Source organism: Lepus europaeus, chromosome 11, assembly GCF_033115175.1.
Source record: "Lepus europaeus isolate LE1 chromosome 11, mLepTim1.pri, whole genome shotgun sequence".
In the NCBI taxonomy this organism is placed as follows: Eukaryota; Metazoa; Chordata; class Mammalia; order Lagomorpha; family Leporidae; genus Lepus; species Lepus europaeus.
Window position 1 is genome coordinate 64,332,090 of NC_084837.1, and position 22,912 is coordinate 64,355,001.

Sequence of the window (22,912 nt, forward strand, 5' to 3'; positions counted from 1 at the left end):
AAGGGGTAACTCACTTCAATACTTACTGAGCCCAGTTTTCTTGAAGGCCAAGTTTCTAAGATTTACCAACTTGAATCTAACAGGGTATTAATAAACATTCTAATTTTTAAATGACTAATAGAATGACAAGAATGGCCCAGGGAGGCCTGAGGCCTATTTCTTCACATTACCCAAGTGTGACAGAAATGTATCACTCAGTGCATCTCGGCCTTTGGCTAAGATCAAGTGCAGAAACACATCACTCAGATCTCAGTGCTTTGCTTTCCTTCCCTGGCAAAGAGATTAATTATGCAATTCTCAAGAACAGTGTGAAATTTAATTAGTTGCATTTCAAGGAAGCCTTTAAAACTCAAGTGCTGGTTAAGCAAAGAACAGCAACAGGATGCTCAATCAGATTCTGGAGCATTTTATATGTGAGAGGGATTAGGCATGCTCAATTAAGTGAAGCCTGCAAAACCCAAAAACCGTGGACATCGGAAACACTTCTGATTCCAGGCATTTTGGATAAGGGATACTAAACCTGTACATGCATGTTGAAAACTAGAGCCTGCAGGTGACTTAAAGACAAAATATAGAAGCCCGGAGCCATTTCCAATTCACCCTCTCAAGACAGAAACAATATGATTGAAGTGAGCACAAAAATTCTGATGAAGCAGTACTGACCCCGGTAACTCTGAGGACCCCTTCCATGCCGGAAAACAACAGATAGAGGGCTCCAGCCACCACAACCTTGTGAAGAGTAACTCCAAGACGAGGCCTAATGGGAAGCAAAGGCAGAGTTGAGCACCAACAGAACAACCCCTGAGACAAACTAAGTAACAGGAACTCCTGTTTGTTAATACAAACCACTCATTTTTTTGTTTCAATTTAAAAATTTTTTTTAAATTTAGTTTTATAACAGGTTCAATATAGTTTGCAGATACAATTCTAAGAACATTCCCTTCCTCTCTCTGACCTTCCTCCTTCTCCCTTTCTTTCGACAGTTTTGAGATAACATCCTTTAAGTTTTCATTACAGCAGAGAGGCTTAATGCTTCACCAAATAAGAAATTTAGTAAGTAAAAGTGTTAAACAACACATACTTGATTCAGGGTCTTGAAACAAGATAGGGAATACCAGAATGTAAGATCTGGTTGCTGGTAACTACATTTCTTTCTTTTTAAAAATATTTTGTTTCTTTATTTGAGAGATAAGAGTTATAGACAGTGAGGGAGAGGGAGAGAGAGAGAGAGACAGAGAGAGGGCCTCCCTCCACTGATTCACTCTCCAGATGGCGGCAATGGCCAGAGATGCACCGATCCGAAGCCAGGTGCCAGGTGCTTCTTCCTGGTCTCCCACATGGGTGCAGGGGCCCAAGCACCCCGGCTATCCTTCACTGCTTTCCCAGGCCACAGCAGGGAGCTGGATTGGAAGAGAAGCAGCCAGGACTAGAACGGGTGCCCACATGGGATACCAGCTCTGCAGGCGGAGGATTAACCTACTGCACCATGGCACCAGTCCCAGGTAACTGCATCTCTTAACATGTTTTATGACAGATAATTTTGAAGCATACTTTAAAGTAGTATAACAAACCCTCACAACTGTTAGCTACACCATCCACTTCTCATCCTTTCATATCACCTTGAAGCAAATCCTAGATATTGTATGTTTGTTTGTACATATTTCCGTATGTATTTTTTAACAGATTATGAATTTTCTAAGCATAACCATACAATTACCAAATCTAAGAATTTCAATAATTTCATAATATAATCAAATATCCTACTGCAGTTCATTACACAGTACATTTGCAAACTAAAAACCCAGCAAAACGTAAAAACTTCTTGGAGCAACTTTTGTTTGAAGGAGGAAAAGTCTTATCTTGATATTTAAAATCCTACTACACTTCTGACCCAACTCTCTCTATGGCCTGGGAAAGCAGTGGAAGATGGCCCAAGTGCTTGGGCCCCTGCACCCACATAGGAGACCCGGAAGAAGCTCCTGGCTCCTGGCTCCGGATCAGCACAGCTCTGGCTGTTGCAGCCATCTAGGGAGTGAACCAGTGGATGGAAGATCTCTCTCTCTGCCTCTCCTCTCTGTGTAACTCTGCCTTTCAAATAAATAAATAAATATTTAAATTAAAAAAAAAAAAAGAAGGGTGGAAGAATTTGTGCAAGGCCATCTAAAAAAAAATATGTTTACAGTGCTACAAAATTTCAGATACCTTTTTCCCGCCAGGAATTCTCTATCAGAATTAGCACACTGGGAGCCTGCAATACTAGTTGAATTTCATCAGCATTTTTCTTCTATATAGGAAGTTAGTACTTACTTGACTATACCATATCCCAGACTGACTATGATGACCAGGGTTCGAGCCAGTGAGCGTTTGACTGCTGAAAGCAACTCTGCAAGGATCAAGGCTCCTTGTACTGTGAGAAAGAAGGGGGGAGATGGTGCTACAATCTTAGCTCAGCAAAGCACAAATCATTCCAGAAACAGAATGAAGCTCTCTAGCATTCTTTACAGCACATCCTGGTATTGTCCTACTAAAAAGGAGTACCTCTTCTCCAACTTCTACAAGTACAGGAGTACTTGATAAGTACATCACTTATCATTTTACAGCATTTTACCACCTACCCTCAACTTCACTAAAACCTTAATAGAATGCCTCGCCCTATGGTTTGTAGTGCCAAAGAAGTTTTGCCCTCATGTTTCAAAACGGTGAAGTAGAGCTAAACCTGATAAAGCATAAAACACACATGTAGCACGCATGCAAGTAGATATGCTTTTCACATCTTTTTTCCTTTCAAAGATAAGGAAAAGATCTAAACAGTATATCTTGTAACAATAAGCAGATGATCTGATGACAGAACTGAAGCTATTACAAAAAATTACAAAGCAAAACAAGTTTTGTCATTACCAGCTCACCTTACTAAAAATATAAGCACCATCCTATTTTCTTAGTATTACTATATTTTATTAATTCCTAGATGTAGTTTCTGCCTACATTTAAGATTTTGAAATCAAAGTGGGTCTTAATGGCATCTTAAAATGAAATCAGCATCACTTATTTTCTTTCTTAGATGTACATAATGGTACCTTAGAAATCAATGGTAATTGAGATTTTGCAACAGTAATGATCATTCCCTAAACAGTCAATATAAGTTTGTGAGCATATTCCAGTAAAATAACTCTTACATCTTTAAACCCATTAGTTATAACGTAAAAACAAAAGTCACAATGAGTGATTCCACTAAAGTCATTCTAATAATTAACTAACTGAAAATTTGATCTATTTAATCACTGGTAACCTAGGGAAAATTTTCATCTCATTTACCAATCTCTTAAACTGGGAACCATTTTTTGATGACATACCAGATTCTCCTTTGTATCGAATATTTTGAAATTCTGCATAGAAGACAGCTTTCTCAAGCATTCCAAGGAAGATGACAGCACCAATCCAAAACTGAATTCTCAGGAGATCTCTCCAGTAGCAGGCAGACCACGCCAGCCACAGAACACCAAACAGGACGTACACAATGCACATCACCATGAAAAACTGCCAGCCGATTGGGTAAGAAATAGAAAGGAAAATTAGGGCCAAGAGTCAAGTATCAAGATTTAGAATCAGTTATAGCATTAACAAACCACAAAAACTTACATATGCTACCTTCCATTAAGGAAACAACCAGTAGATCTTTGGAGTTATTACAGAAGAATTATCTCTTCTGAGAAAGAGACGTTAAGGACCTGTTCACAGGGCTGGTGCTGTGGCGTAGCGGGTAAAGCTGCCACCTGCAGTGCTGGCATCCCATAGTGGGCGCCGGTTCAAGTCCCTGGCTTCAGATCGGCACAGCTCTGTCCGTTGTGGCCTACTGGGGAGTGAACCAGTGGAAGGAAGATCTCTCTTTCTCTTCCTCTCCTTTCCACTTTGTGTAACTCTTTCAAATAAATAAATAAATAAATCTTAAAAAAAAAAAAAAAAAAAAAGGACCTATCCTCAAGACTGACTGCTCTCCTGTATTAAATGAAGGTAACAGTGAAGAGGATAAAGGTGTGACTGGAAAAGGTATACCCAGAGACTACTACAGAACACAAGGAAAGGGAAAGGAAGAGAAAAATCATGAAGAAATCTGAAAACAGACTAAGAGGGACTGGCTTTGTGGCACAGTAGGTTAAGTTGCCACTATGATGTATCAGAGAGCTGGACCAAGTCTAGGTTGCTCCATTTCTGACCCAACTCCCTGCTAACATGTCTCAGAAAGTAGCAGAAGATAGCCCAAGTGCTTGGGTCCCTGCCACCCAGATGGGAGCCCTGGATGGAGTTCTCATCTCCTGGCTTCAGGCTGTCCCAGCTCAGCGGCTGTTGCAGCAATTTGTGTAGTATCAGTGGACAGAAGCACTTTGTCTCCCTCCCTTCCTCCCTCCCTCTGTTTTTCAGATAAATAAGGTATTTTAAGAAAAACAGATTAAGAGGATGCTTTATCACTTGGTTACTTTAAGTGAGATCAGAAATTACAGGGTTGAAGAAAGAAGTGCCTATTTTGGATCCTACAGAGGATGTGAGATAGTCTCCAAGGTCCCTTCCACATCTCAAACCCACAAAAAGTCACTGACTTCTTCTTCATTTTACATATGAAAAAAATGAGGTACACAGGGGACACAGTCTCTTAGAAGGCTGCAGTCTAACAGAAGTCCAGAGCTGTAGGCAATATTTTCTGACTGTACAGAACTGTTTAAAAAAGAATACTGTCACATAACATAGATGATCTTCCAAACTAAACTCATTTAATGTTAAAGAATGTAAATTCACTTACAATCATCAATGGGTAGTCTTCAAGTGTGAGGTATTCATAGGGACCCTTCACTTCAACAGTCACTGCCAAAACACAGTACTCAGAATTAATTTAACGGATTCAGAAGTTAAATAAAAACACTGTCTAAAATGTGTCTGAAGGGGCAGATGTCTGGCACAGTGGGTGGAATGCCATTTGGGACACTGGCTCCCGTATCAGAGTGTCTTGGCTTGAGTCCCAACTCCACTTCCCAATTCCACCTTCCTGCACACAACCTGAGAGACAATAGATGATAGCTCATGTAGTTGGGACTGCATCCCCTCCACCGTGCTGGTAAATGCGGGAGACCTGGATTGAGTTCCAGGCTTCTGGCTTCACCATAGGCCAGCACTGGCTGCTGTATGCATTTAGGGAGTGAAGCAGTCAATGGAAGATCTCTCTCTCTGCCCCTATCTTTCAAATAAAATAAAAATAAGTAAAATTTTAAAACTTCTTTTAACTCAAAAAAATCAAATGCATTTGATGAAATTAATTAAAATCACATTGGGACATTTCCTTTTAACCACTTCAATCCCGGTAAATACTGTATCTGTACAGCACTTTGACATTCATTAAGTGTTCTCAGACTCTATGCTCTGTCTGCCAAAGTTCCCGAGCCTAAACGCCAGTCAAAAGTGGGAAAGCCCTCTTGTCCCACACCCACACCCTTTAAAAACTAGACAGAACATTCCCTCCACAAAGCCTTCCCTGAGCTGCCCATCTACAATTATTCCGTCTCCTCTCATCTCTAAACACACTCCAGACAGACATTTTCTTACAACACATCACTAAGATGCTATACAGGACATACTTTATTCATTTTGTTATCCTTTGTTTTCTGTCCCTCTTTTAAGTATTTTCTTATTATCATTTTATGTACTGAATTTATGCGATTTTGCTACCTTAATATATCATCTTCACAATTCAGGTACTAAAAACAAACAAAAGCCTAGAAATTCACACTTACTCACTTAAATTTTCCCTCTCTGATAAAACAAGGTGGGAAATAATCCACCTCCCCAATCATATAGTCTAGAGATCCTCATTCCAAAATGAAAACAGCTCTAAGTTCAGATGGAAGCAAAGCACTACCCAGTAAACATAGAACTGGACCTTACAAAAACTTGCTAGTTAACATATTTCAAACATTTTGTTAATAACAATGTTTAAAAGAGCAGAATAGCAACAGCATGAATCTGAAACACAGATATGCCTTAGTCTATAACTGACAAAACTATTTTAAGATTTAACTGATAAAATGATTTAAATTCTAGATGATTAATATATTAAAAATCTGACTGATTGGAGAGTGATCATCTCCTGAGACAGACTAATAACTGCCCATTCGACAAAAAATTTCCTACTTGCTTTCATTAGCCAAAAAGGAGAGATCATTATTGAAAAGAAAGCAGGCCCAATATTTATACCAATAAAAGGAGCCTCCCATAATAGCGATCATAAAATTTACAGAACAGAACTGATTATTAAATGCATACATTTTCTAATTTAATAAAAGAGTATATACAACATTACTGTCATACTCTTTGCTTACTCTATGCCAAGGTCAGAAAATACTGCCTATGAGGCCAAATCTGGCAATCCACTTTGTGCTTTATTGGAGCAGAGCCGTATCTATCTGTTCACCTACTGTCTACAGCTGCCTTTGCACCACTACGGCAGAAGCTAGGTAACTACAATTAAGAAAATATTTATTTATTTATCTGGTTCCTTAAGAAAAAGTTTGCTACACCCTGCTTTATGCTTAAATAGAACATACATTTACTAAGCACTTACTATATGACAGGCCTAAGGAAAACAGTAGATAGAAAGATGAGTAAGATGGTTTCTGCCATCCAGAAAGTTACCATCTAGTAGGGAAAGGAGTTGGGCAGCAACAGAGAAAACTCTCCCTCTGAGCCAGATCAGGAAGCATGAACATGTATTTTCCAGAATCAAGTAAAAAACCTACCAGGACAAAGAAATAACACGGACAAAACTAGCTAACTGCGACAACATGAGGTATATTTTAAAAACACGTAATCTGGCTGGCGCCACTGCTCACTAGGCTAATTCTCCACCTGCGGCGCTGGCACACCGGGTTCTAGTCCCGGTCGGGGCAACGGATTCTATCCCGGTTGCCCCTCTTCCAGGCCAGCTCTCTGCTATGGCCCGGGAAGGCAGTGGAGGATGGCCCAAGTGCTTGGGTCCTGCACCCCATGGGAGACCAGGAGAAGCACCTGGCTCCTGTTTTCGGATCAGCGCGCTGCGCAGTGCGCCGGCCACGGCGGCCATTGGAGGGTGAACCAACGGTAAAGGAAGACCTTTCTCTCTGTCTCTCTCTCTCTCACTGTCCACTCTGCCTGTCCAAAAACAAAAACAAAAAAAACAAAAAAAACAAAAACCGCATAATCTGAGACTGCAACATAGTACCACAGAGTATACATAAGGCAGCAAAAGCAAACTTGGACAAGCTGTAAAGTTTTACAAATATTGTGGCAAAATTTAGACATTTTACAAGCAATGGGGAGCCACAAATAGTTTGAATGAAGGGAAGAAAGATAATAAAACACTGTGAGATACAAATCTAGTACTCTCAGATGGTTGTAGTTAAGTCCATGCCTTAATGGACCTTCTCAGCTACAAACAACAGATGGATAGAGTATAAAAATGGGACAGCCAACTGAACAGAAATTCACAGCAGTGCACGGGCTGACACCAGGGTCGTGTTTGACTCTGGGTCCATATGTGTAGTTTCTAGGGACTCACTGGGTAAGGGGGATTCAAAAAGAAAGGAGGGATCCAAGCCAGATCTCACACATAAAGAGCCTGAAAAGGGGCAAAGCAAAGCTTCCCTTCCACTCTTTTCAAAGAAAGAAAACTGGCAACTGCCCCTTGAGACTCCTACCCATGAGAGACTGGGAGACAGGAGATGCCAGGCCACCTGCTCTACCACTATGTCACTATGGGGCTTAAGATGCATTTCTGGGGGCCAGCATTGTGGCATAGCAGGTAGGCTGCCACCTGCAATGCCAGCACCCCATATGAGCGCGCCAGTTCCAGTCCCAGCTGCTCCATTTCCAATCCAGCTCCCTGCTAACATCCTGAGAAAAGCAGAGGAAGATGGTCTGAGTATCTAAGCCTCTGCACCCACATGGGAGACCGGGATAAATCTCCTGGTTGCTGGCTTTGGCCTGGCCCAAAGCTGGCCACTGTAGCCAACTGAGAAACGAACCAGAAGATGGAAGATCTCTCTCTCTGATTCCCCCTCTCTCTCAGTATCTCTGTCTTACAAATTAATAAATCTCAAAAAAAAAAAAATTCTAGAGTGAGGTTTAAGCATTCAACATAAGAATCATTAAAAAACTAGAGGCTGGCATATGGCACAGCAGGTTAATCTGATGGTTACAATGCTGGCATCCACATTGGGTGCCAGTTTAAATCCCAATTCCGCTCCCTGCAAATGCACCTGAGAAAGCAGCAGAAGATGGCCCAAGTATTTGGTTTGGCCCCTGGCTTTGACCTGGCCCACCCTGGCCATTGCAGCAATTTGGGGAGTGAAACAGCAGATTGAAGATGTTTGTCTATCCCTCTCTCTAACTCTGCCTTTCAAACAAAATAAATAAATCTTTAAAACAAAAATGTAAAATTAAGTCAAATAAAAGAACTAACAATGATCAAGGTAGAAGTTGGTGTAGGCGTTGACATAGCAGTTAACATGCTGCTTGGGACACCTGCATCCCATACCAGAGCACAGGACTTTAAGTCCTAACTCCAATTTACATTCCTGCTTCCTGCAAATGTGCAGCCTGGGAGTTAGCAGGTGATGGCTCAAGTACTTGGGTCCCTGACACCATGTGGAAGACCCAGACTGAGTTTCCAGTTCCTGGCTTCAACCTGGCTCAGTCTGGGGTATTGTGGGTGTTTGGGGAATAAACTAACAGACAGAAGAGATCTCTCTCAACTCTCAACTTTTCAGATAATTTTTTTAATTTAAAAATATAAAATTAGATAAAAGTAGAAGCTAATGAAATGAACAAAAAATGGTTAGTAAAATTAACAACAAAAGCTGATTCATTCGAATTAAAAATAAAATTCTAGGAAGACTTAATGAGTTTAAAAGATGATACAAAAGAAATATTATGAATTTTAAAGGCTACATATATGGTAGATTTTTATAAAGAAACACCATGAATAAGTCTGTCAATAAATCTGAAATCTTGAGTAAAACAGACAATTTCTCAAAAAACAAAAAACTCAACCCAAGGAAAAACAGAAAGACTAAAATAAAGCATGTATTACTATTACAGAAAATAAAGTTATTTAAAAATCTACCTAGGAGGCAGGTTCGAGAAAGAGTATCAGGTCAAAATACCATTCTAGGTGCGTTCCACCAGGCATCTAAGGAATGGACAGAGACCAGCACTGTGGCATAGGTCAGGCCTCCGCCTGTGACGCTGTCATCCACTTCCCATCCAGCTCCCTGCTAATCACCTGGGAAGGCAGCTAAAGATGGCCCAAGTGGTTGGGTCCCTACACGCACATGGAAGACCCAGAAGAAGCTCCTGGTTCCTGGCTTTGGCCTGGCCCAGCCTTGGACATTGTGCCCATCTGGGGAGTGGACCAGCAGATGGACAATCTCTCTTTACATTCCTCCTCTCTCTGTAATTCTGCATTTCAAATAAATTAAAAAAAAAAAAAACTTAAAAAAAAGCTACAAAAACTGCTCCATAGAATATGAACAAAGGAGCTGTTCCCAACTCATTATTAAGACTAGCATAACCGAATGCTAAAACAAGTAGAAAACAGTAAGAAAAAAGAAATCTATGGGCCAATCACACTTTTGTACACAGACATCAAACTTAACAAAATATAAGCAAACAGAACCCAGCAATATATATTGTGTCTCAGGGTGTGTGTGTGTGTGTGTGTGTATCAAGACCAAGTAGTGATACCCCAGAATTCAAGAATGGTTCCATATAAGAAAACCAGTCAATATAATAACCCTCATTTACTAAATAAGACAGCCTATATGGTCATTTCAGCCAATATAATTAATCATTTGATAGAACTAAGCATTCATTCTTAAAACTAAAAAAAGGAACTAGTTACAATAAACAATAGAAACACCCTCAACCAAAAACGGAACATTTTGAAAAATCTAGAGTAAACATCACACTTGATGGTGAGATGTTTCAATACTGCCAATGAAGTGTGCAGCAAAACATGCTTGGCCACCATCATCATCTCTATTCAATATTCTACTTGAAAAAGCAGGGTAGGGAAGGAAACTGTGAAGTAAAAAAGAAAGCAACAGAAAATAAGACCAGTCAGTAAGTCATTACAAAATTCCAGATAAAAAATGCTGATTCCAGCCGGCACCGTGGCTTAACAGGCTAATCCTCCGCCTTGTGGCGCCGGCACACCGGGTTCTAGTCCCGGTTGGGGTGCCGGATTCTATCCCGGTTGCCCCTCTTCCAGGTCAGCTCTCTGCTATGGCCCGGGAAGGCAGTGGAGGATGGCCCAAATGCTTGGGCCCTGCACCCCATGGGAGACCAGGAGAAGCACCTGGCTTCTGGCTTCGGATCAGCGAGATGCGCCGGCCGCAGCGGCCATTGGAGGGTGAACCAACGGCAAAAAGGAAGACCTTTCTCTCTGTCTCTCTCTCACTATCCACTCTGCCTGTCCAAAAAAAAAAAAGAAAAAATGCTGATTCCATGAACTAGACAGCAACAGTAGAAAGGAAAACACTTAAAAATTGAGACATTAACAACTACTAATGTTAATTAATTTAAAAATTTCCAAGTTTTGATAACCGTATTTCAGAATACTGAGAACATGATATTAATTAAAATTTTAAAAGCAGGAAGATCAAATGAAGAGAAATGAAACCTAGTATTTTTATACCTAGTTAGCAAACACATGCAAAGTGCCTTGGGTTGTGCCAGCTAAAACAGAGTACAGAAAATCTTCATTTCTCTTCCACAATTTTCCACATTGAAACATAGTTTATCAATTATTCCCTCACTTAAAGTAACTTTACCTTCCATGCATGACACAACCAGAAAATAGCAAAAGCTTCAAAAAGAAACTAATTGAACTTACTGGTAAAAAGATTACTTAGTGAATTTTCTCTAGATGATTCCTTTGAGGATGAAATGTCAATATGTACAATAAAAATGTAAGGTGCATCTTGCCAAGTTTGCAATGGTTCATGCATTGCCTAGAAAAGGAAAAAGGGCATCGAATCTTGTCTTAAGAATTAAGAGCACAAGTTAATAATACAACATGAAAATGTTGGTCTACCGGGTGCCCAGAACACAGCAGAGTCCTTCCGTTTCCCTCATCAACACAACAAGCCACTTAAGTGTGGAATGCATACGTACTAATGTAATCTAGACTACAAATCACTAACAAGCAGGACACCTCATATCTTGTTATTCCAGAATCACAACCAACATATTTATTTTTAGGAGGGAAACCACAACTAAGATCCTTAATCTGAATATTTCATTAAGTCATGCCAAGTGTTTTACCTAGAAATCATGAAACTAAGGAATTTAAACTAAAGATTACTTAAATCCTCTTTTTTAAAAAAAATCAGGACACTAGTGAAAGTAAATTACAAGCATCTATTCCTATCTAAATCTCTTGGTTCAAAACTACCAGAATTTCTACTCACATGGTCTCATATTTATATCAAAAATGTAATTCTGGGCTACTCCATGCTGGGGACAAGTCACCGCCCATCAGTGAGGGGTCAGGTTAACAGCCTCCACGTCCCTGATGCTGTGAGGCAGTGACTCTTGCTTTCCACAATGACTAGTCTTCCCAAATACAAGACTAAGGTACAAAGACATAGTATGAACACAGAGATGTTTCTTCCTCCTTACATGTGAAAGCACTTAGCTTCTTAGACTCAACTGACTACTGTCTGATCTTGACAGGAGAAGCTCTTGTCCAGCCTTCTCTGGGTAAGCCTCACTGATCTATGAAACCCCTAAGATTCTGCACAGGCACGCATTTTCCTGGGGAGCCACAGCTTTTTTTCAAATGTTCAAACGTGTTAAAATCCAAGAAAAGGGGTCGGTGCCGCGGCTCACTAGGCTAATCCTCCGCCTTGCGGCGCCGGCACACCGGGTTCTAGTCCCAGTCAGGGCACCGATCCTGTCCCGGTTGCCCCTCTTCCAGGCCAGCTCTCTGCTGTGGCCAGGGAGTGCAGTGGAGGATGGCCCAAGTGTTTGGGCTCTGCACCCCATGGGAGACCAGGAGAAGCACCTGGCTCCTACCATCGGATCAGTGTGGTGCGCCGGCCGCAGCGCGCTACCGCGGCGGCCATTGGAGGGTGAACCAACGGCAAAAGGAAGACCTTTCTCTCTGTCTCTCTCTCACTGTCCACTCTGCCTGTCCAAAAAAAAAAAAAAAAAATCCAAGAAAAGGTTAAAACAAGAGTTCAAAAACTATACTCCAGGAAACAAGGATTTGGACCATCTTCTACTGCTATCCAAGGCCACAGCAGAGAGCTGGATCAGAAAAGGAGCAGCTAGGACTAGAACCAGCACGCCCATATGGCCACATCCTGTATGATCCCACTTATATCACTTGTCTGGAAAGGGCAAATCCAGAGACAGAAAGTAAATAAGGGGTAAGGGGTCACTTGCTGGAATGATGAAGATTCTGGAACTAGATAGCAGCTGGTGGCTGCACAACTTATACATGTACTAAAAAACAAATCAAAACAAAAAACTAAACTTTATGTTTTACAAGGGTAAACTCTGTGATATCTATGTCTTCAAAATGTTGTTATAAAATGTAAAAATTTAATTAGTTTTACCAAAAACATGACCCAACATATTTTCTTCCTTTCTCTGTATTTTTTAACTAAACAAGTTTTCAGGGGCTGGTGCTGTGGCGTAACGGGTAGAGCCGCCACTTGCAGTGCCGGCATCCCGTACGGGCGCCAGTGTGAGAGCTGGCTGCTCCATTTCCAATCCAGCTCTCTGCTATGGCCTGAGAGGGCTATGGAGGATGGCCCAGGTCCTTGGGCCCTACACCCGCATGGGGGACCTGGAGGAGGCTCCTCGCTCCTGGCTTCGGATTGGCTCAGCTCCAGCCATTGCAGCCATCTGGTGAGTGAACCAGTGGATAGAAGACCTCTGTCTCTCTGCCTCTGCCTCTCTGTAGCTAGCTCTGCCTTGCAAATCAATCAATCAATCTTAAAAAAAAAAAAAAAATTTTAAGACTTAGTAATTCTGAATTGGGAATGTGCAATAAGCATTCATACAATGTGTATTTATGTAAATCTAAGGCATATTTGTGGTTTTTGACCTCACTTCAACTTTCCAAAATCTCTTACAATTATGTTCTACCACAGGTAAGTTTAGATGACATTCACGGTTCTTTTGAATAAGCTTCTGTTTACAAATATTTATTGAGGGTGGGGATAATTACAAAATCAAAACAGGCTTACAATAGAAATACAGAAAACACAAAAAGAAAAATTAAAGCACTCATGATTTCATCGAGGGACAACCATTATTAACACTTCAGTATAATGCTTCCAGTCTGAAATTTCTTTCTATAAACGTTATCATACACAGAACAACTTAATAATATACAAGCATAAAATTAAAATGTGTATTCAATGAGCCAAATTTCCAAATACACTTACAGTTCTGTCTCCAGTAAAGGTAAGATTTGTTCCATTCTCTTTAGCCTTTAAACATAAAAAAAAAGAAAATTAATTCAGAGTTCATACTTTACTCTCAGAAACACGTAAGGAAAACAATTACCTCCTGTCTTTCTCCTAGAAGAGGTAGTCGATGCACAGAATCCCCAGAAAAGCTCTAGAGAAAACACATAAAACTAAAATTAAAGGTAAGCGTAGGTCAAAATACACAGAAATGGCTAAAGCAAAATACCCTAACAGTAAATGCATGAAAACAGTATCACCAGACAAGAATCTCTAACTAAACACACACCAGTGAACAAAACCGTATCAAATCAAACCGGCCACTCAGTTTTTCTGTAAGGGTAAAAAACGCTTAAGAATAACCAAGCCATAAATACAGGATATATGCTTAAGTTAAAGGATCTTAGAAAACTCCCTCTCATCCTACATATGAGGAAAATGAGGCTTAAAGCCATAATGCTTTGCACCGGATGAGGCATTCTCCTTTCTATGTTTTAAGAGTGTAGAATTCAATTCTGGTATCTTAGACTAGAGTAGAGAAAACCTTACCAACAGCAGTGTGTGCCAAGACCTCATAATGACTACAGCAGCTCTAAGAGTATGAACCTCAGTGTAACCGGATGCAACACACAACTTTCCATAACCAAATTTAAGACCAACCAACCCTCCTAGCCTGGGGGATGTATTTGGCAAAGCAGAAGAAAACATATAAACTACTCAACCTGACACCGTTTTTCTTTGAATATTCGTCCACTACTTTAAAGCTATGTTCCTTTCCCTCGAAGTCCACAAAAACTAAACTATGTTAAGAGCTAAGCCCTTATAACTCAACCATCAATTATTAAAGACTTCATTAATGATAATAAGACTTTACTTCTTGTTAACTGGAGAGAGAATCTAGCTTTCAGTGAACTCCTTGCTTCTTCAAAGCAATTTGCTAAGTATTCCAAAACATTGTATTTTTTAAATATTTATTTTATTATTTATTTGAAAGGGAGAGTTACAGAGGGAGAGGAAGAGAAGGGAGGGAGAGGAAGAGGGAGGGGGGGAGGGAGAGGAAGAGGGAGGGGGGGAGGGAGGGGAAGAGGGGAAAGGGGGAGGGAGGAGAGAGGGAGGGGGAGAGAGAGAGAGAAAGAAAGAGAATGAGAGAGAGAGAGAGAGAGAGAGAGATCGATCTTGCATCCACTGGTTCACTCCCCAAAAGGCTATAATGGCCAGGGCCAGGCTAGGCTGAAGCCAGAGGTCTGGAACTCCATCTGGGTTTCCAACATGGGTTGTGGGGCTCAAGTACTTAAGCCATTCTCCACTGCTTTCTAAGGTGCATCAGCAGGGAGATGGAGCAGCCAGTACTCAAACAGGCACTCATATGGGAAGCCAGTATCACAGGTGGCAGCTTAATACACTATGCCACAACACCATCCCCCTAAACATTTTCTTTTTTAGAAAGATTTACTTATTTATCATCTACTTATTTATTTGAAAGGCAGAGTGACAGAGAGAAAGAGATAGAGATCTTCCATCTACTTCTCAAATGCCGCCAACAGCCAGAGTTGAGCCAGGCTAAAGCTGGGAGCCAGAACTCCATCCGGTTCTCCCACGTAGGTGGCAGGAATCCAAGCACTTAGGCTGTCAATCGCCATCTCACAGGCAAGGCCCATTAGCAGGAAGCTGGACCGGAAGCACAGGTAGCTGAAGACTCCTTGAACTGACACTCAGATATGGGACAGAAGCATTCCAAGCAACTGTGCCACAATCCCCACCTTCAAAACGGTTTTTGAATGTGGTTGGGGGCACCAACATTGTACCACAGTGAGTTAAGCTGCAGCTCCTACTGCTGGTATCATATGTCGGAGTGCTGGTTTGTGTCTGCACTGCTCCACTTCTGGTCCAGCTTCCTGCTCATGTGCCTGGGAAGATAATGGAGAATGGCCCACAGACTTGAGTCCCTGCCACCTATGTGGGAGACCAGGAGGGAGTTCCTGACTCCTGGTGTCAGCTTGGCCTAACCCTAGCTGTTATGGCCATCTGGGAAGTGAACTAGTGGACAGAAGATACTGAGATACAAGCTCTTTCTCTGTCTCCTGCTTTTTCAAATAAACAAATCTTTTAAAATAAATGCAATAAGGATAAAAGAAAGACTATAATTACAGTATTTTTAACACCTATAAAATTTTTCTATCAAAACAGTGGTATTAGATCCTATTTATCCTATTTCCTAGAAAATAGAATTTCCTATCAGAATCTCTATGACATATATATAACATATATGGAGAACTATTATTCATTGCTTCCTTTTTCCCTAAAACAAGGTATGAAATTCAACCCTAAGGCAGTCATTGGACTCTGTAACAGATCTGTAACAGTTCAGATCTGTAACAGTAAAACCTAAAAACTCTGGTTTATCTGAGGACATATCAATTAGATGAGGCAACAGCAATTAAAAATGTGAGGTTTCAAATGTCCACTGAGAAATGGATAAACAAAATGTGGCATTTATATACAATGCACAATTATTCAGTCTTAAAAAGGAATTTAATTCTGATACAGCAAATTCTGCAACATGTATAAACCTTGAAAATATTATGCTAAGTGAAAAAGCCACTCAGAGAAAGAACAAAAATTATATGATTCTACTTATAGGACACCTGTAGACTAATCAAATTCATACAAACAGCAAGTAGAACAGTACTTTGTAGGGACTGGGGGAAGATGGGAGTTATCATTTAATGGATGTAGTTTTGCCTTATGATAATAGGAAGTTCCAGAAACAGACCAGGAGTGGCGGTGGCTGCAAAACAATAAAGCACTTAATACCACCCAACTGTAAGCTTACAAATGGTTAAAACAGCGATTGCTCTGTTCTGAAAATTAGGGGTTTGCTCTACACACAAAGGAAAGCATACCCTATGATGAGTACGAAAGCAGCTGACTACGCATCTATCAGAACATACTTCCAACGTAGTCCTGCTAGAAGAAATAACAAGGAGATGGATGGGAAATGAACACAGGCAAAAATAGATACCACATTTTTTACCTCTTCTATTTCTTGTCAACTACTTTGAAAGATTACCTGTGTTTTAAAGAGTTCACTGCAGTTCTGGAACAACTTGGATGACGTTTGATATTTCCCAGACAAGCCTCTTTTTTCCTTAAGTTTTTCCAAATATGTCTCTACTTCCTCTGCCTGGAAAAACAGAGAAGACACGAAATCTTCAACCAATCATTCACAAATAAGATACTTAAATACCAAAAAGATCATCTACAGCACAAATATAATTTGTTACTATAAATACTAACAGCATCAGACAAAGACAGATAGCAATACATAAGAATCTAAAGGCTAGCAGCTGGTGCTGTGGCACAGTGGGTGATGCCAGGATCTCAAATGAGTGCAAATTCGAGAATTTGAGTCCCAGCTGCTCCACTTCTTTTTTTTTTTTTGCTCCATTTCTAATCCAGTTCCCTGCTAATGTACTGAGAAAGCAGCACAAGATGACCCGACTATATGGGACCCTGCACCTACATCAGAGATCCAGATGGACTTTTTGGCTCCCAGCTTCAACCTGGCCTAGCCCCAGTTATTATGGTCATTTGGAGAGTGAACCAGCAGATGGACGATCTCTGTCTCTCTCTCTCTCTCTCTCTCTCTCTCACACTTTCCCTCTGTATCTGTCTCTCCTTCTTTCTATTTTTTTTTTTTTTTTGACAGGCAGAGTGGACAGTGAGAGAGAGACAGAGAGAAAGGTCTTCCTTTTGCCGTTGGTTCACCCTCCAATGGCCGCCGCGGCCGGCGCACTGCGCAGCGTGCTGATCCGAAGACAGGAGCCAGGTGCTTATCCTGGTCTCCCATGGGGTGCAGGGCCCAAGGACTTGGGCTATCCTCCACTGCACTCCCTGGCCACAGCAGAGAGCTGGCCTGGAAGAGAGGCAACTGGGACAGGATCGGTGCCCCGACCGGGACTAGAACCCAGTGTGCCGGCGCCGCAAGGCGGAGGATTAGCCTAGTGAGCCACAGCGCCGGCTCTCCTTTCTATAAATCTGCTTTTCAAATAAAAATAAATCTTAAAAAACAAAAGATCTGATGCTAGTAAATGCTCAAGCACAGAATTCTAGTCTTTGGCTCACAGAGGCAGCTCCACTAACAACGTGGGGTTAGATCAGGAAACAGCCAGATTCCAGAGGACTTTGTCATGTGAAATATATTTAAAAGAGTTGCTTGAGGGGATGGAGCTTTGGTGTAGCAGGTAAAAACATCACCTGCAGTGCCAGCATCCCATGTGGGCACCGGTTCAAGACCCAGCTGCTCCATTTCTGATCCAGCTTTCTGCTATGGCCTGGGAAAGCAGAAGAAGATGGCCCAAGAAGATGGCACCCGCCTGGAAGACCCAGAAGAAGTTCCTGACTCCTGGTTTCAGATCAGCCCAGCTCGGTCACTGCGGCCATTTGGAGAATGAACCAGCAGATGGACGATCTCTCTCTCTGTCTCTTTCAGACTCTGACTCTCTAAACTCTGCCTTTCAAATAAATAAATAAATCTTAAAAGACGTTAGAAAGTGTCAATGCAGTAAAACATTTAAAAAGAAAAAAGGGCTGGCACCGTGGCACAGCAGGTAAAAAGCTGCCGCCTACAGGGTCAGCATCCCATGTGGAAGACGGTTCGAGACGTAGGTGCTCCACTTCCAATCCAGCTCTCTGCTAATGCACGTAGGAAGGCAGCAGAGAATGGTCCAAGTGCTTGGGTCCCTGCCCCCACGTAGGACACTTGGAAGAAGTTCCTGGCTCCAGACTGGCCCAGCTCCAGCCGTTGTGGCCACTTGGGGAGTGAACCAGTGGATGGAAGACCTCTCTCTCTCTCTCTGCCTCTGCCTCTCCATAACTCTGCCTTTCAAATAATAAATACATCTTAAAAAAAATAAAAAAGACTGTTAAGAGTTCTGAAAAAAAACATTTGAGAATTGCTGATACAGTAGGTATGCAAACTGGGATGCATGAATTCTAGCTTCAACTCTGTTTCCCCATGGCTACGTGATATTCTTTCCTCTATAATATTAACAGGTTGGGATCAGATGATCTCTAAGCTCCAAGAAAAGTCTAATTTTATTTTCCTTACCTTGAAGTTGTAGATTTCATTGTAACAATCTGCATTTTTCAGAAACCAGGTTATATTCAAAGACAGATCACAAGGTTCTCCATCAACTGTAATGTAAAAAATCGTGGAAAATAAAAGATAGTTCCCAAACAAAGCATTTTCCTTAAACTATTAACCTATATCCCATTTCTTTACTACCCTAACCTGAGATACTCAAACACCATCCCTTCTACAAACAGAGTAATAAAGTAAATATATGTAAAATGAACTTGACATTCTTCAGAGAAAAGAACTGTTGTTCACTGAAAGAAAACTGTAGTAAGGAGCTTTTAACCTTTTGAAACCATGGGTATATTTCATGCCTTAAAAATCTCAATTTCTAGATCTCTACTGGGAAAAGCTTGGGAGTGATAATGCAGTTCTAAATTAAAATCAATCTTCTTGGCCCGGGAAGGCAGTGGAGGATGGCCCAAGTGCTTGGGCCCTGCACCCGCAAGGGAGACCAGGAGAAGCACCTGGCTCCTGGCTTCGGATCAGCAAGATGCGCCGTCCGTAGCGGCCATTGGAGGGTGAACCAACGGCAAAAAGGAAGACCTTCCTCTCTGTCTCTCTCTCTCACTATCCACTCTGCCTGTCAAAAAAACAAAAAACAAAAAACCAATCTTCTTTTACCATTCAGATATTTTATGAGTAGAGTTCAAGCATACAGAGCTACAGTGACACAGCACTGGGCCAGAGAGGGGAATGCGCAGGACCAGCAGAGACAGAGACAAAGAACAGCATCAGGGATGTCACAAGGCAATCTTCACAACTGCTCAATGGTAGAATAATTAATAGGTCCACAGAGGGAAAATCTCATGGCTGGACCTTGAAAGACATCAAGATCAGACAGAAAGAGCATGAACAAAAAGCAAACATGGCTGGGGAAGGCTGAAACAGCAAAAGCTCAGATAAAAAGTTCTGGATTTTTTTTTAATATAAATCTACTTTAAGAGAAGCCTCAAAGAATTTCTTGAAATCATGGAAGCTTCAAGTAACTCATTACATAGTTTGGAACACAATATTCTAGCAGAATAGGCCTGAATACTTAGAAATGCTGACTATATAACTATTTAGCTGTCTCGTCTCAGGAAAGTCAATTGGCCCCCCTTTATCTTTGATTCCAGATCTGGAAGGGAGAACATACTCCCTACTTCATACAAATGGGATTAAAAAAAAGAAAGAAAAAGACCACATTCAGAAATCTACTTTTGGATTATAACAAAAGAAAAGAAGGAACCCAATATAAATTTCCCCTTTTCTTTGTTTTAAATTATCTTCTCAAACTAATTATTCAGTGACCAGCATATTTTGAGAGGACTTTATCAGAATATGTAAAAATCTGACTTGCTGAAGAGAATTTATGGAAATGACAATAATATTGTAAACTGGCTGTGAACTGTTCAGAAAAATTTATACAGAAATAGGATTATTTAATTAAAAGTCAGTAAGAAAACATTCCTAACAGATCATTTTCAGGGAAAATTTGTGCTAAAACATGGGGTTCAAAACTTTCAATGGAAGGCTTTACGAGACAGTGCAAATGGTCCCGCCTATTCCATGGAAAGCTATATATCACATCCACAGAAGTACAAACTCAGACACAACCGATAAACATGAGGAAACATAGAAGTAACAAAGAAAAAAATAAAGTGAAGTTTAAGAAGCCCAAATCTTATAAAAACAATGATATGTGGGCACTCGGTTTGTTTAACGTGGCCAAACACAATTAGATGAAAATACAGGTGAGAAAAACACTGTATATGATACAGAGAAGAGCAAACAGGCTGTCAGCCTGTCACAGGAGTCAAAATCCTACTAGTGGCCGGTGCTATGGCTAGGCAGGTGGGGCCACTGCCTGCAGTGCCAGCATCCCATATGGGTGCCAGTTCAAGTCCCAGCTGCTCCACTTCCGATCCAGCTCTCTGCTATGGCCTGGGAAAGCAGTAGAAGATGGCCCAAGTCTTTGGGTCCCTGAACCCACGTGAGAGACCCGGAAGAAGCTCCTGGCTTTTGATCGGCGCAGCTCCAGCTGTTGCAGTCAATTGGGGAGTGAACCAGCAGATGGAAGACCTCTCTCTCTCTCTCTGCCTCTCTTTCTCCCTCTGTGTAACTCTGATTTTAAATAAAAAAATGAACCTTTAAAAAAAAAAAATCCTACTATCCCTATCAGCCACCCTTACCAAGGAAGCCAATCATACAAGAAAGGCTATTCTGGAAAAATCAAGTCTGTACTTGGGAAAATGTATATAGTATATTCTTCAGAGAAATTCTACCTGCAAAATTTTATATCCCACTACAATGAGGAAAGAGAACTTTTTCTATCTTCTCTGTTATCTCAAAGAGTACTTGGCACACGGTATGTTTTCAACAGCTAGTTACTAAACAAAAATAAAATCATTCAACTATAACTTAGAATTTTGTACTTTTATGGAGAGGTTTGTATAGAAGCACATATCAGTGACCTAATTTTTTCCTTTGACCTTGAAATAGATCATTCATTCTATAAAACAAAACCACTTTCAGAGCTAACAGAAAGCTTTTCATTAATGCACAATGGGATAGTTTAGATTCACTGAACAAACTGGTTTTGTCCAACATAATCCCTTTTCCTGATATTCTCACTGAGCTTCCTCTTCCTGAAGGTGGTAAAACACTCCTTTGGTAAATAAAAGATATACTGAACATATTTGTTCTAAGCAGAAGGTCTGACAAGCCTAGGTCATGCTTTCGGTTAACTACGTAAGAAGCTTACAAGAGTAAATTTGGTGGTATATCTATGCCTCAGGACAGATCAAAAAACCCATGCAGGGGCCTGGCGCTGTGGCACAGGTTAATCCTCCGCCTGCAGCACCAGCATCCCACACAGGCGCCGGTTCTGGTCCCGGCTGTTTCTCTTCCAATTCATTTTTCTGCTATGGCCGGGGAAAGCAGTGGAAGACGGACCAAATGCTTGTGCCCCTGCACCAGCATGGGAGACCTGGAAGAAGCTCCTGGCTCCTTCAGCCTGACTTAGCTCCAGCTGTAGCAGCCATATGGGGAGTGAACCAGCAGATGGAAGACTTTTCTGTCTCTTTCTCTCACTCTCTATATAACTCTACCTCTCAAATAAATAAATAAAATCTTTTAAAAAAAGACACCATGCAGGCAATCATCCAACCTAAGTAACTGCAATTCATCTGAAATGTGACTGTTTATATTATATTCAATATAGCATGACTACCTTAATATATATTATCACATATATACCATGTTAGATACAGTATAAATATAACAAACATAGTGATACATATACAATGTAAACAGAAAAATAAGGGAAGACAATAAAGTCCACACAGTAGTATTCTAAAGATTATTCAGCGAAAGGACCTCAGTCACACTAAACATGTTCGTCCCTCCATAGAGCCAGATCATCAAACTGCAGAACCTAATATGCTGAACAGAGACATGAGGAGTAGAAAACAACGTAATTTAAAAGTTTACCAATAACTTCTAAGAAAGTCAAAACTTCCGTGAAATTCAAACACTCACATTTCAGGAAGATAGTGGTATTTTTGAATAGGATCTTTCCGAAGCTAAAGTAATTTTTCCCCTACAACAATAAAGGAAAGATAATTAGCAACAGCTCAATCCTCAAGGCAGAACGTAGGTACCTGAGTTCATAACATGTTCAATTAAGTTTTCTTAACCCGAAAGACATTAACATCCTTCCTTTTAGTAGAAGTAGATGACATCCGAACAGCAGGATCAGAAACTGGAACTTTAGTCTTCATTGGATGTACCCCACAACCAGTTCGTTCCTGTAACTTACTAACCACTGCCCAGAATAACCAATCTTCTCCAATAAACTGCTCTATGAGCAGTCATAGAATGACTTAAAGTCCAAAATGACATTATTAAACAAGTAAAAACCGAAAATTGAGAACCTGAAGATTGCACCAAATGAAAAAAAAAAAACGAAAGTGGTAGAGCAGAATGAAACAACGGGCCGCGGGGGTTTCAACAGGATAATGCTTTTCTGCACGCCCGTGCACTGGTTGCTGTGCCCTCACAGGGCTACACCTCTCACTCCAAGAAGGTATAAAGGGAGGTGGGGCAGAGAGGGCCAACTACCAACGTCCAAATGAAAGACCAGCTCCACATTAAATTTTAGAAAATAATTTCTTCCATTTTAACCATGCCCGGGGGCTTCCTAATCACCCAGGAAACTTAAAATAATCACCTAAAGTTTAAAAGAAATCAAACCATCTGGTAAGCAGAATTATGCAGATTTTTTTTTTTC

General features: G+C 40.9%; 1 protein-coding gene across 7 annotated transcripts in view; it reads right to left on the bottom strand.

Moving 5' to 3' along the window:
• The window catches only part of TMEM87A (transmembrane protein 87A), a 48,855-nt gene that overhangs the window by 25,323 nt on the left and 620 nt on the right, over window positions 1-22,912 (bottom strand). For all 7 annotated transcript variants that reach the window (XM_062205722.1, XM_062205723.1, XM_062205721.1 and 4 more), the window contains exons 2-11: window positions 22,162-22,222; window positions 18,613-18,698; window positions 16,573-16,686; window positions 13,603-13,656; window positions 13,482-13,526; window positions 10,916-11,033; window positions 4,796-4,857; window positions 3,354-3,537; window positions 2,308-2,407; window positions 664-757 (exon numbers count right to left, since the gene is read on the bottom strand). In XM_062205722.1, the coding sequence (XP_062061706.1) occupies window positions 664-757; window positions 2,308-2,407; window positions 3,354-3,537; window positions 4,796-4,857; window positions 10,916-11,033; window positions 13,482-13,526; window positions 13,603-13,656; window positions 16,573-16,686; window positions 18,613-18,698; window positions 22,162-22,222 (918 nt within the window). The remainder of the gene's footprint in view (window positions 1-663; window positions 758-2,307; window positions 2,408-3,353; window positions 3,538-4,795; window positions 4,858-10,915; window positions 11,034-13,481; window positions 13,527-13,602; window positions 13,657-16,572; window positions 16,687-18,612; window positions 18,699-22,161; window positions 22,223-22,912) is intronic.